Source organism: Meles meles, chromosome 7, assembly GCF_922984935.1.
Source record: "Meles meles chromosome 7, mMelMel3.1 paternal haplotype, whole genome shotgun sequence".
Taxonomy (NCBI): Eukaryota; Metazoa; Chordata; class Mammalia; order Carnivora; family Mustelidae; genus Meles; species Meles meles.
In genome coordinates, this window is record NC_060072.1 from 104,692,288 (window position 1) to 104,706,235 (window position 13,948).

Sequence of the window (13,948 nt, forward strand, 5' to 3'; positions counted from 1 at the left end):
GTACCTATTAGGGACAGTTGGGAAATTCTGAATCAGACTTATGAACTAGAAAATAGAATTACAACAATGGTAATCGGTCAGAAGATGAATGGATAAAGAAGATGTGCCATATATAATGTAATATTATTCAGCCATGAGAAAGAAGGAAACCCTGCCACTTGGGACAACAGAGATGGATAGTGCAGGCATTACACTAAAGAGGATAAGCCAAAAAGAGAAAGACAGGTACTACATGATGTCATTTTTATGTAGAATCCAAAAAAAAAAAAAAAAATCCAAATCAGTATGTTGCTAATAAGCAAAATAAGTCAGTTGGAGAAAGACAAATACCAAAAGATTTCACTCATATGTAGAATTTAAGAAACAAAACAGATGAACAAAAGGGAAGAAGAAAAAAGAGAGAGAGAGAAGCAAACCGTAAGACTCTAAACTACAGAGAATAAACAGGGTTGATGGAGGGAGGTGGGCGGGGAGAAGAGCTAAATACATGATGGGCATTAAGGAGGGCACCTGTGATGAGCACTGGGTGTTGTTGTAAGTGATGAATCACTAAATTCTATGAACTAGAATTTAAATAAAAATTTGAAAGAGAAACAAAATCAAAATCATAGAAATGTGGAGTAGCATAACTGTTGCCAGAGGCTGGGGGATGAGGAAGTAGGGAGAGTTGTGTAAAAATGTACAGACTTCCAATTATAAAAAAAATCAGTTCTGAGGGTCTCATGCATAACGTAGTGACCATAGTTGACAACACCGTGTTGTATAATTGAAATTTGCTGTAAGAGCCTAACTTAAATGTTCTCACACACACAAAGAAAGGTAAATTTGTGAGGCCATGACTGTGTTAATTAACTAGAATGGGGGGAATCCTGTCACAAAGTATATGTATATCCAGTCACCTCATGGTATACTTGGACGGTCTTACAATTTTGTCAGTTATACCTCAATCAAGCTGAAATTTAAAAAAATTTTTGCTAAGAATTTTGATTGAGATTGGAGTTAATTTACAAATGAACTTTGAGGTAGCTGACTATATTTAATATTTTCAATTCATTTATATGGTGTATCTCTTCATTTTTAAACATCTTTAATCTCTCTTGGAGATCTTTTATGTTTTTAACCAGATTTTTCCCTGGTGGTTTATGTTTTTTATCTTATCATGACTAGTACATCTTTTTATTTTATCATCTTTTTATTGATACTATTTGCTAATATTAATTTTAAAAATTTTGTATATATTTTGTACATGATTTTGTATCCAGCAATGTTAGAATTAGACTGTAACTTCTAATAATCTAACTACAGATTCGTTTGAGTTTTATGCATTTGTGCATTTTTTGCAACTATGTTGTAAATTTTATTTCTTCCATTTTAGTTCTCATACTTTTAAATATTTTTGCCCCCCAGTAAACTGTTGGATAAAAATGGTAATAGATATTAATATCATCTCCCTCATCCCAGGGAAAAATGTTTCAATATTTCACCATTAGTGTGATATTTGCTCTGGATTTTTGTTATATGGTCTTTAACAGACTGAAGAAAATTCCTTCTATTTTCAATGTGCTAAGAGATGTTATATGTATCATTCTTGAATCTTTCCAAACGCCTTTCCACATCTGATGAAAAGATTATGTGATTCTTTTCTTGTTTAGTTTTGTTAATTGGTACATCTTATACTAACTGCATTTCTGGGACAAACTCTATCTGGTTGTGGTGTATTAACTTTTTTGCATCTCCAGATTTAATTTGCTTACATTTACTCATGAATTCTGAATCCATAAAGAAAAAGTGATATGTAATTCACCTTTCTTCTAATACCCCAGTCAGATTTTTATATTTATGGGTCCTTTCTGATATTTACATGATTTTTGCAACTTTTCTGTAAGTTTGTGTTTGTTTAAAAATAAAAAGTTTAATGCAAAAGAAAAAAAGAATTAACACCTAGTCTTCCAAAAAATTAAAAAAGAGAAAGAGAATAATTCCTGCCTCACTTATAAGAGTTGGAAAAAATGTGTCTGTAAGAGGTGGTAAGCTCAGGAGTCTCCTATGTCACCGTCTTGGACAAGATCATCTTTTTGGTGAAAAATAAAAGCTAATTATAAAATTTATATGGAAAAAGTCAAGAATGATCAACACTGATCAACAAGGATCTTGAGAAGAAAAACAATGAAGTTAAAGGTATAATTTTACCACATATCAAGACATACTACATGGACATTGGGGAGGGTATGTGCTATGGTGAGTGCTATGAAGTGTGTAAGCCTGACGATTCACAGATCCCTGGGGCTAATAATACATTATATGTTAATTAAAAAAATTTTTAAAGACATACTACAAAGTTATAATAATTACTGAACTGGGGCATTAATGCCAGAAGAGACAATGATACAATAGAAGAGACTGGAGTCCAGAAGATGACCCAGATATACTCATTATGACCAAGGTGGCACTATAGTGGGGAAAATGTCTTTTTAAGGAAGGATTCTGAATGGCTAAAATTAACAAGTCAGGGAATGACAGATGCTGGCAAGGATGTGGAGAAAGGGGAACCCTCCTACACTGTTGGTGGGAATGCAAGCTGGTGCAACGACTCTGGAAAACAACATGGAGTTTCCTCAAAAAGTTGAAAATAGAGCTACCCTATGACCCAGCAATTGTGCTACTGGGTATTTACCCTAAAGATACAAATATAGTGATCCGAAGGGGCACATGTACCTGAATGTTTATAGCAGCAATTCCACAATAGCCAAACTCTGGAAAGAACCTGGATGTCCATCAACAGATGAATAGATAAAGGAGATGAGGTTATATATATATATATATATATATATATATATATAAAATACTACACAGTCATCAAGAGAAATTAAATCTTGCCATTTGCCACGATGTGAATGGAACTAGAGGGTATTATGCTGAGTGAAATAAGTCACACAGAAAGACAACTCCCTAATATGAGGAGTTTGAGAGGCAACATGGGGGATTTGGGGGGTAGGAAAGGAATAAATGGAACAAAATGGGATTGGGAGGGAGACAAACCATAAGAGACTCTTAATCTCACAAAACATACTGAGGTTGCCGGGGGGAGGGGGGGAGGGAAAGGGTGGTGGGGTTATGGACATTGGGGAGGGTATGTGCTATGGTGAGTGCTATGAAGTGTGTAAACCTGGCGATTCACAGACCTGTACCGCTGGGGCTAATAATACATTATATGTTAATAAAAAATAAAAAATTATAAATTAGAAAAAGGAAGGATTCTGAGTCTATTGGATATTCATGTAAAAATATGAAATTTGATCCCTATCACATATGAAAACCAATTCCAGGACTATATAACAAAATGTGAAATAAAGAAACTAAACCATAGAGGAATATCTTCAGGATCTTAGGGCAGACAAAGTTCTCTTCAAAGGACATAAGAAGCAGTATGTGGGGGGGGAAAAAAGTTGACAAATGGAACCTTGTTAAATTCAAGAACTTGGCTTATCAACGAACACCATTAAGAGAGTAAAAATGAAAAGACAAGAGTTAAACACCCAAAATAAATACATACATATTTATACCACAAGTCATTGTCACAGTTATCTGCAGCATCACTATTTGTAATCACTGAGAAGTGGAAATAAATAAAAACTTCACTGTCGGTTGATGGATCAATACCTGGTCACATGGTCATTCAATGGGATATGTCACAATAATAAAAATGAGTGAAACACAGCTATAAACAACTACATGCATAAATCGCACACACAGTAAGGAATCAAAAAAGTTAGATGCAAAATTAAACATACTATATGATTTTATATAAAGTTCAAAATAGAAAAAAACTATTCTATAGCATAGAAGTGAGGAGACTGGTTTTCTTCAGACAGAAGGGTGGGCATAGGGACCGGTAGGGTATGAATGTGGCCTCCGGGGTGCGGCTAATGATCTCTTTGTTGATCTGGGTTGAGGTTACACAGTATTCATGTTGTTATGATTCATTGAAGTACATGCTTACTACTTACAGACTTTCTCTGCAAATAATACTCAGATATATTCAAATAATAGTGTTAATTTTAAAAGAGATCCCTCTTAACATTCCTTGCCTTGAACTGAAAGGCAAATGAACAACAAAAAGAACCATGTTTTATCATGGATTATCTCATTTTTAAAATAATTTTTCCACAATCTCTGCTCTTAAGGACATTTCACTCAAGAAGCATCCTGATTACCAGTTAACCCTTTCCTCTCTCTTACCTGAGCAGATCACTGAGGCTGTGTTTCCACGGGTACAACTAGGAATGCCCAGGGCAGTCACAGGGCAATTCCACAAAAAAGACTCAGCCCCTGAGCAGTGAAATCGAGCTTCCCAAATTTTATCACTTCCTTCCACAGGGTATGCTCCTTTTGGAGTAGAGATGGCAACTCCACAGCCAAGCTGTTGACAAACAACATTGGCATTGGCCATATTCCAGTGTGAGGCACAGAGCGTTTTCCACTGTCCAGAAATATGCATCTCCACTTGCCCTTCACACTGAGAGATGCCATTTTTCATGAGCCGGACTTCTGTGTACACTGATGGGAGAAGACAATATTTCAGACAAATCTCATGTCTTTTTTTTACCCCAGGAGAGTACGTGGCAAGGTTGAAGTCCCGCTCTGCATCTCACCTGAACAGAAAACTTGAACAGCCCCACGGTGGCATGCATCTCCTGGACAGGACTCACTGTGGCAAAACCAGAGATCAGGTTCATGCCCCTTACACTGGAACTCTTTAGGCCAGACTCTATCTGATTCTCTGATAGGCATATCCCCCAGGAAAGACACAGCTTTGCCACACCTCAGCTGTGCACAGATGACCTGGGCAGTGAGTAGCGTGAAGTTCCCATCAGACAGTGGAACCCAGTCTTTTCCAGAATGCACTTCTACCCTCCCTAAGCAGGGTCCATCCCCTCCAGCTAGACGCACAAATCCTACAAGAAAAAAGAAAACCAAACCAAGTAAGTGTTCATGATTCTGGTTTAGCAATTAGAAGTGGCATTTCATGCGTAATAGTATATAACCATTAGATGTCATAGTTAAAATTTTCCTTTTCCCAGGCATTGGGAAGGAGGAGAGGACTTGACAGTGGTTATCATAATGACACCTCCCTGAGTCAGTTTCTGAAGACAGATGATTTGGAGTGGCTGAATACTAGGAAAATATATTTTGGGGTTGGTTAGAGAAACGAATTCTTCATCTGAGCCCAGGAAAACTGCACGATATGTAGGCATTCAAACCTGACTACAGAGGTATAAAGAACAGAACCAACAGAGGGACATGGGCTATGAGGGGGTAGAGATCTCTCAGCCAGACAAAGTTAGAAAGTCATCCTGAGACTTGTGGAGCTCAAATTCTGGTCAACTTTCTTTCCTAGGAGCCAACCCTCAAATGACTGAGGATAAGAAAAACCATGAGATCTGTATCCATGAGTGCACGACAGCCTGCAGACAGACTGATGCCTTGATATTAGAAATATAGGCATTATAACTAATCCATAGTTGTGATTCCAAATCTTGTCTGATAATTTTTTATGCCAAAATATTCCATGAACAACTTAGGTGACCTAAGTGGGAAAGAACATGAGTCTGGATGTTAAGAAAGCTCAGAGAGTCAGGAGGGGAAGGGCGTGGTTCCAGCCATCTCTCTTGAAACCCTAGGATATAAGAATAGCCACCTTCCAATCCATGAACACAAGATAACTTTTCCATTTATTTGTATATTCTTTCATTTTCTTCATAAATTTTTTAATCTTTTTAAAAAGATTTTATTATTTATTTCACAGACAGAGATCACAAGTAGGCAGAGAGGCAGGCAGAGAGAGAGGAGGAAGCAGGCTCCCCACTGAGCAGAGAGCCCGGTGTGGGGCTCAATCCCAGGACCCTGGGATCATGACCCGAGCCGAAGGCAGAGGCTTTAACCCACTGAGCTACCCAGGTGCCCAAATTTTTTTTTAATTTTTAAAAGAGTGAGCATTTAGGGGTGCCTGGGTGCCTCAGTCATTAAGCATCTGCCTTCTCCTCAGGTCATGATCCCAGAGTCCTGGTATCAAGCCCGCATTGGGCTCTCTGCCCAGCGAGAAGCCTGCTTCTCCCTCTCCCACTGTTCCTGCTTGTGTTCTCTCTCGCTGTGTCTCTTTCTGTCAAATAAATAAATAAAATCTTAAAAAAAATAAATCTGCATATTAAAAATATGCAGAAATTAGACAGATGACTGAATTAGCTGACAAAGTCTTTAAATAATTCATTAAATGTACTTAATGAAACATAAAGCAGCTTTTTAAAAACTAGAAAAAACAAATGGAGCTTCTAAAACTAAAAAATATAATAGCTGGAATGAAAAAAATTAACTTAAAAGATTAGACATTGTAGAATTAAAAAATTATGAAATTAAACACAGAACAGTAGAGGCTTTCTTTCTTTTTTTTTTTTTAAAGATTTTTCATTTATTTATTTGACAGAGAGAGAGATCACAAGTAGGCAGAGAGGCAGGCACAGAGAGAGAGAGAGAGGGAAGCAGGCTCCCTGCCAAGCAGAGAGCCCGATGCGGGACTCGATCCCAGGACCCTGAGATCATGACCTGAGCCGAAGGCAGCGGCTTAACCCACTGAGCCACCCAGGCGCCCCCGAGGCTTTCTTTCTGAAGCCCAGAGAGAAAAGGCAGAAAAATCACCTATGAAAATGCATCTCAAAACTGAATGAAAATAAAAACATTTTCCTACAAATAAAAAATGATAGAATTCGAGGCCACCAGAACTGCATTACACAAAAATGTTAAAGTTCAAGCTAAAGGAAAACAGTAACAGATGAAAACATGAATCTATGTTTTCAAAGCTATGAAGACCCCTGTAAATGATTAATCTGTGGGTAAATATAAAAAAAACTTTGTCTCATTTTTAAAATAATAGAATATTTAAAGCAAATACAACAGCAATGTGTTATAAGATTTATGATATATTTATAAGTAAAACGTATGACAACAATAGCAGAAATGATAAGAGAGAACGGAAGCATACTGTGTAAGGTCTTATATGCTGTGATATAACATCATCTGAAGGCAAAATGTGATTACAGAGTAATAATTTCAACATTATGGTAAACTCTAAGCAAAGCAATATATCTAATAAACCAATAGAGTAAATAAAATAGAATACTAAAAATATTCAAAGATTAAAATAGGAATAAAGAATACATAAGACAACTGCAAGTCAGTAGACTTAAAACCAAGCATATCAACAATTAAATTAAATTGAAATAATTTAAATACTTCAAATAAAAACAAGATAACCCTACGGGACAGAAATAAGACACCACTTCAATTATATCTCAATAAAACTAGGGAAAAAAGAGTAAGACACACCGTATGTTGTCCACAAAAGCACATACATTAAATATAAACACAGAAATGGGGGTGTCTGGGTGGCTCAGTCAGTGAAGCATCTGACTCTTGATTTCAGCTCAGGTCATGATCTTAGGGCCATGAGATCAAGCCCCGTATCCAGCTCCATGCTAAGGGTAGAGCATGATTGAGATTCTCCTTCTCCCTCTTCCTCTGTCCCTCCCCCTCCCTCTCTCTCTAAAATAAAATTAAAATTTTTAAAAATTAACACAGAAACCTATTAAAAGCGTCAGAAAAGATAAACCGTGCAAGTACTAATCTAAGAAAGCTGTCGTTATCTATGTTAATATCAGACAAACTAAGACTATAAGACAAGGAATATGTTCAAAAATAAAGAAATATTTCATGATGATAAAATACAAAAGAAATCATTTAATACCAAAATTAGTGGGACACCACTAAAGCAGTGCTTAAAAGAAAATCTAGAGTCTTGACACTTCCTTGATACATACATTAGAATACAAAAGAAAAATTAAATATAAATAATCTAAGATTCCAACTCAAGAATCTACAAAAATAACAGCAAATCATAACCAAATGCAAACTAAGAAACAAATCAGTGAGGTAGAAAACAAATACAATAAAGAAAATCAGCAGAGTACATTGGTGATTCTTTTTAAAAGAATAGTAAAATTGATCATCTTCTAGTAGACCTGATCAAGAAAAAAATGAGGAAATAAACAAATTAACAATATCAGGGATGAAAAGGGGGTTATCATTATGGATCTTATCAATATGTAAAAGATAATAAGATATGAACAAATTTTGTCCTAATTTGAAAATTTTATTTATAATAGGATGAGTCCTTGAAAACTAATTACTTGAAAAACACAATTTATCAAAAACTATACAAAAATAAATGGAAAATATAAGTATTCCTATATTTGTTAAAGAAGCAGAACTCATATTGAGGCACGTGGGTGGCTCAGTTAGTTAAACATCTTCAGCTCAGAGGTCAGGTCATAGTCCATGGGTCCTAGAATCAAGCACCTTGTTGGGGGTCCCTGATGAGCAAGGAGCAGGCTTCTTCCTCTCCCTCTGCCCTCCACCCCCCCCCACCCCACTCCTGCTCACTCTCGCTCTCTCTCATTCTCTCTCCCTCAAATAAATAAATAAAATCTTTTTTTTTTTAAAAAGAAAGAAAGAAATAGAGCTCATATTGTAAAAACTTCCCACAAATAGAACTGCAAGCTTCAAATACCTGCGGAGGTCAAAAACAACTCCTGCCCTTCAACGGACGAATGGATAAGGAAGATGTGGTCCATATACACGATGGAGTATTATGCCTCCATCAGAAAGGATGAATACCCAACTTTTGTAGCAACATGGACGGGACTGGAAGAGATTATGCTGAGCGAAATAAGTCAAGCAGAGAGAGTCAAGTATCATATGGTCTCACTTATTTGTGGAGCATAACAAAAAACATGGAGGACATGGGGAGATGGAGAGGAGAAGGGAGTTAAGAGAAATTGGAAGGGGAGATGAACCATGAGAGACTATGGACTCTGAAAAACAACCTGAGGGTTTTGAAGGGGTGGGGGGTGGGAGGTTGGGGAACCAGGTGGAGGGTAATAAGGAGGGCACATATTGCATGGAGCACTGGGTGTGGTGCAAAAACAATGAATACTGTTAAGCTGAAAAGATATTTTTAAAAAGTGAAAAAAAATAAAAAAGATAGAGAGGGAGGCAAACCATAATAAACTCTGAGCTATCGCAAACAAACTGAGGGTTGCTGGAGTGGAGGTGGTTGGGAGGATTGGGTAACTGGGTAATGGGCATTAAGGATGGCACTTGATGTATTGAGCATTGGGTGCTATATGAAACTGATGAATCTAAATTCTACCCCTGAAACTAATAAAACAGTATATGTTAACTAAATTGCATTTAAATAAAGAATTAAAATAAAAAAATAAAAAATAAAATAAATAAAAACTCCTGCACTCCCACAGAGGAAGACAGGGAAAGAAGAAATGAGAACAAAAAGTCTAAAACAGGGCGCCTGAGTGGCTCAGTGGGTTAAGCCGCTGCCTTCGGCTCAGGTCATGATCTCAGGGTCCTGGGATCGAGTCCCGCATCAGGCTCTCTGCTCAGTGGCGAGCCTGCTTCCCTCTCTCTCTCTCTCTGCCTGCCTCTCTGTCTACTTGTGATCTCTCTCTGTCAAATAAATAAATAAAATCTTTAAAAAAAAAAGTCTAAAACAGTAGCTGTAGTGAATGTATGAATTAACATGGATCTCCAGTCCCCAACCTCCCCTCTTGAAGTTAATTGCGTCTTCCTACCCTTGCCATTTTGTACCTCAGTGCTGTAGCCCCTCCCAAGTTGTGAAGCCCCTCCCCAATCTTTTTCCCAGAACCCTCTGAAATCCCCTCTTTATTTCAAACAAGCTCCTCTGTACTCTTCACAGATCATTCTTTCCACCTCTGGATTTTTGCTAAACACAGTATTTCTAACAGTCTACTAGAGGCTGAAATTTCTCTTTCAAACCCCTTTCCTAAAATTGAGAGAAAGGAATTCCAAGAACCAATTTAAAATTCTGCAGAAGGGCACCTGGGTGGCTCAGTGGGTTAAAGCCTCTGTCTTCGGCTCAGGTCATGATCTCAGGGTCCTGGGATCGAGCCCCTCATCGGGCTCTCTGCTCAGCAGAGAGCCTGCTTCCTCCTCTCTCTCTGCCTGCCTCTCTGTCTACTTGTGATCTCTGTCTGTCAAATAAATAAATAAAATCTTTAAAAATAAATAAATAAAATAAAATTTTGCAGAAGGTGTGGTTTCCTATTCTTACCAATGCTACATCACCACCACTTTGACTTCCCTTTACATCATTCAAACATGTTCTGGAAAATATAGAAACAGACTGGAGAGTAGAAACCGATGACAAAGAGATCAGTCAAAGAAAACTGAAACAGTTCATTAAAATATGAGAATTTAAGTTAAAGCAATGGTAATGGTAATCAGGGAGTAAAAAACAAAACCAAAGTTTAGATGCCATACCACTCTCAAACTCTTTTTATCTTTACATGTACCTTAACTGGAATTAATATCAAAAGCATCAATTCTTAAGATAATAATAGAAGTGCCAGCATCACATACTCCATTTTTACTCAGATACTGGTTTATCAAAATAAGGCAGGTCCCCTGTAGTGTTTCCATGACTTTATATTTTTCACAGTTAATAACTATGACTGTAATCATGACAATAGGAACATTACTTGAAATGTCAGAAAACAAGTTTTCTTTAAAAAAACAAAAAAGTCCTAACTGAAGGTAGTAAACTCAAATGCCCCTTGAAAATAATTATTTTTTTAAATAATAATAAAGAGGATGGGAGGAAACTTTTGAGATGATAGATAGCTTTATGGCACAGATCATGCTATTTTCAAAGATGTATACTTACCTCCAAACTCATCAAGTTGTATACATTAAATACATACAGTTTTCTGGATGTCAACCACACCTCAATAGAGTAGCTCTCAAAAAAGAAAATAGTTGTGTTTTTAGGGACCTGAATTAGTATCATCAAAGATCTACTGAAGTTACAATTTGAAAAGATCATTTTTCCAGTGATTTACCTCATGCAGATCACAAAAATACTGACTGGTTGTAAGATCATGCTCTTAGGTTGCCATAGACCTAGTCAAATATTCTCAAGTCTCCAACTGTCCCACCACTCCATCAGATGGGATGGCCCTTTTTTAAGACCCAAATACCTACCTTAGGGAATTCATTGTGATATCTGATAATACCTTCCCAAGTCAAACTGGTTTTTTTTTTTTAAGGATTTTATTTGACAAAGAGAGAGAGAGAGCATAAGCAGGGGCAGGGGCAGAGGAAGAGGGAGAAGCAGGGTTCCCACTGAGCAGGGAACCCAACACAGGGCTTGATCCTAGGATCAAGATCCTAGGATCATGATCCATGGGATCATGACCTGAGCTGAAGGCAGATGCTTAACTTACTGAGCCACCCGAGGTGCCCCAAATCAAACTGTTCTGATGGCATTTGTGATGGACTTTTCATCAATCATTGTGATAACTACTGAGAACATCTCTGACAAATACAGACACCACCCACTCACACTTTAGTTTTATTGTTGTCTTTACTGCCTCCACTTCGGCACATGCCAAATACACTTAGATGGCATCGAGCACTTCTTATGTGCCACCTCAGGTTCTCTTGGCCTTATTGCCCTTACTGTCCTTTATCCAGCTATTGTATTCCTCGGCTCAGATCTTGATCCCAGAGTCCTGGGATTGAGCCTCAGGTCAGGTTCCCTGCTCAGCAGGGAATCTGCTTCCCCCTCTCCCTCTGCCCCTCCCAACTGCTCAAAATCACTCTCTCTTTCTCTCTAATAAATAGAATCTTTCAAAAATAAATAAAATACACTCTTAATCTCACAAAACAAACAGGGTTGCTGGGGGGTGGGGAGGTAGAGATAGGGTGGTTATGGACATTGGGGAGGGTATGTGCTATGGTGAGTGCTGTGAAATGTGAAATGTGTAAGCCTGATGATTCACAGACCTGTACCCCTGGGGCAAATAATACATTACCTGAAAATAAAAATAATTTTAAAAAATTAAAAGTAAATTAAATAATTAAAACAAATTTTTTCATCTTTTCCTGCTGCCTCAATGTCTTCACAAACAGGCTGTTGAGCACACCATCCAGGTGACCAGGTGTACCAATGAGTTAAGGATGACATCTGCCACCAGTCCCCTTCTTTCCCTCTCCTGAGTATGAGCTAGTAACATTCAAATGTATCAATGAAATTCCCTTATGCCCTTTGCTTGTATACTCTCCCTTGACCCCAATATGGTAATTTACCCACAGGTCTTTACTCTCTTCTTTGGATCTTTAACAGCTTGGTTGAGCCAGCTCCCTTGGCTCTTCTTCCATGTGGCCCCCTGGCAACAGGAAGTGAGTCCATCTCTCTAGGAATATAATAAACTTTGTTTTCCTGAATCTCTCCCCTGTCCCCTCTTGTGGTTGCACCTGACTGACCATCTCATGAAAGGAAAAAAAAGCTGTCATGATGAAACTTACTTCATACAGGAACAACCCAGCAGTTGTACCTGTATGAAACACTTGACCCCACCTTCCTACCTCTTATGACACACCACAGAGATCTGAAGGGCCCAGTGATCCAGAGGTTTAGATCCTTCACTGTCCAGGACCAAGCAAGTCCTTAGGCTGCCTTGAGCACCTAAAACTCTAGGAGTCATTGTGTGACTGGGGTCTTCACCCAAGGATGTGATCCTGTTAGTTATTCTGAGAATGAAACCAAGGCTATTCCTACTGGGTATCTCCTTGACAGATCAGACAGACCTTACCTGAGCACACTACTCCAGCATCCCAATGATGGGAGTAGCCTTGATCATGGTAGTCTTGAAGAGGATCATGAGAACAGTCATTGAGGGTTGGTTTTGTCCCATCACAAACAGTATCTACAAGCCAAATGGGCCCAATCCCTTGTCCAAAATAAGCCTCTCTGGGAGCATCAACAGCATATCCACATTCCAGCTGTTTGCACACCACATCTGCAGCCTGCAGGTACCACCTGTAATCATGTACCGTGCCCCATTTTCCTTTGTATTTCACTTCCACTCTCCCCTCACAGCGGTGATTCCCATTCACTAGCCTCAGCTCCGTAACTGTAAGAGAGACAGACACAGAACACAGGACACAGGAAAGATTTTAGGATCTTAGCGGTATGTTGGTAAGTCTTAAAAAATGAGGTCTCTGGGGGAGAAAGAAAAAAAAAATCCTCTCATGTATAGCAACTGTTGATTTCTGTGGTATAAATATTCCCGCTGTGGTCAATTTTAAGCTACTGCTGTGGCATCGCTAAACATGGAGTTGGGAAAAGACGCACACAATTATTTCTCACAAGCAGGTAGACTCAGCTCCATGCATACCATTAAGGACAGGCCTTTAGATGACTCTAGATGCTGCCTCCCCAGCAGGTATGCATAAGGCTAGTAGGGGCCGAAATTCCCCCACCTCAGTTACAGTTCATGGCCCATGAAGTCAGTGGAAGAATATTCCCGTTCCTTCTCTGTCCCACAGGAACTACTCTTATCTAGCTTTGGAAGAGAGGACTTTGGTAAACAGCCTCAAAAATGTCCTGATTATTCCTGCTTCCCAATATTCACACTCATGAACTCCTCCTTGCACATGAATGTGGCCTAAACCTAGTAACATTCGTCTAACAATGGAATTTGGTAAAAGTGATGCAATGTCAATTTAAAAATCAGGTTTCGGGGCACCTGGGTGGCTCAGTGGGTTAGGCCTCTGCCTTCGGCTCAGGTCATGATCTCAGGGTCCTGGGATCCAGCCCCACATCAGGCTCTCCGCTCAGTGGGGAGCCTGCTTCCCCCTCTCTCTCTGTCTGTTGCTCTGCCTGCTTGTGGTCTCTCTCTGTCAAATGAATAAATAAAATATTTTTTTAAAAAAATCAGGTTTCAACCAGATGAAACCAGAGAGGGAGACAAACTGTAAGAGAGTCTTAATCTCAGGAAACAAACTGAGGGTTGCTGGA

General features: G+C 38.6%; 1 protein-coding gene across 2 annotated transcripts in view; it reads right to left on the minus strand.

The window, feature by feature from the left end:
* Positions 1-13,948, minus strand: part of LOC123945779 (antigen WC1.1-like) — a 40,151-nt gene that overhangs the window by 12,593 nt on the left and 13,610 nt on the right. For both annotated transcript variants that reach the window (XM_046010652.1, XM_046010654.1), the window contains exons 2-4: positions 12,741-13,061; positions 4,653-4,955; positions 4,240-4,557 (exon numbers count right to left, since the gene is read on the minus strand). In XM_046010652.1, the coding sequence (XP_045866608.1) occupies positions 4,240-4,557; positions 4,653-4,955; positions 12,741-13,061 (942 nt within the window). The remainder of the gene's footprint in view (positions 1-4,239; positions 4,558-4,652; positions 4,956-12,740; positions 13,062-13,948) is intronic.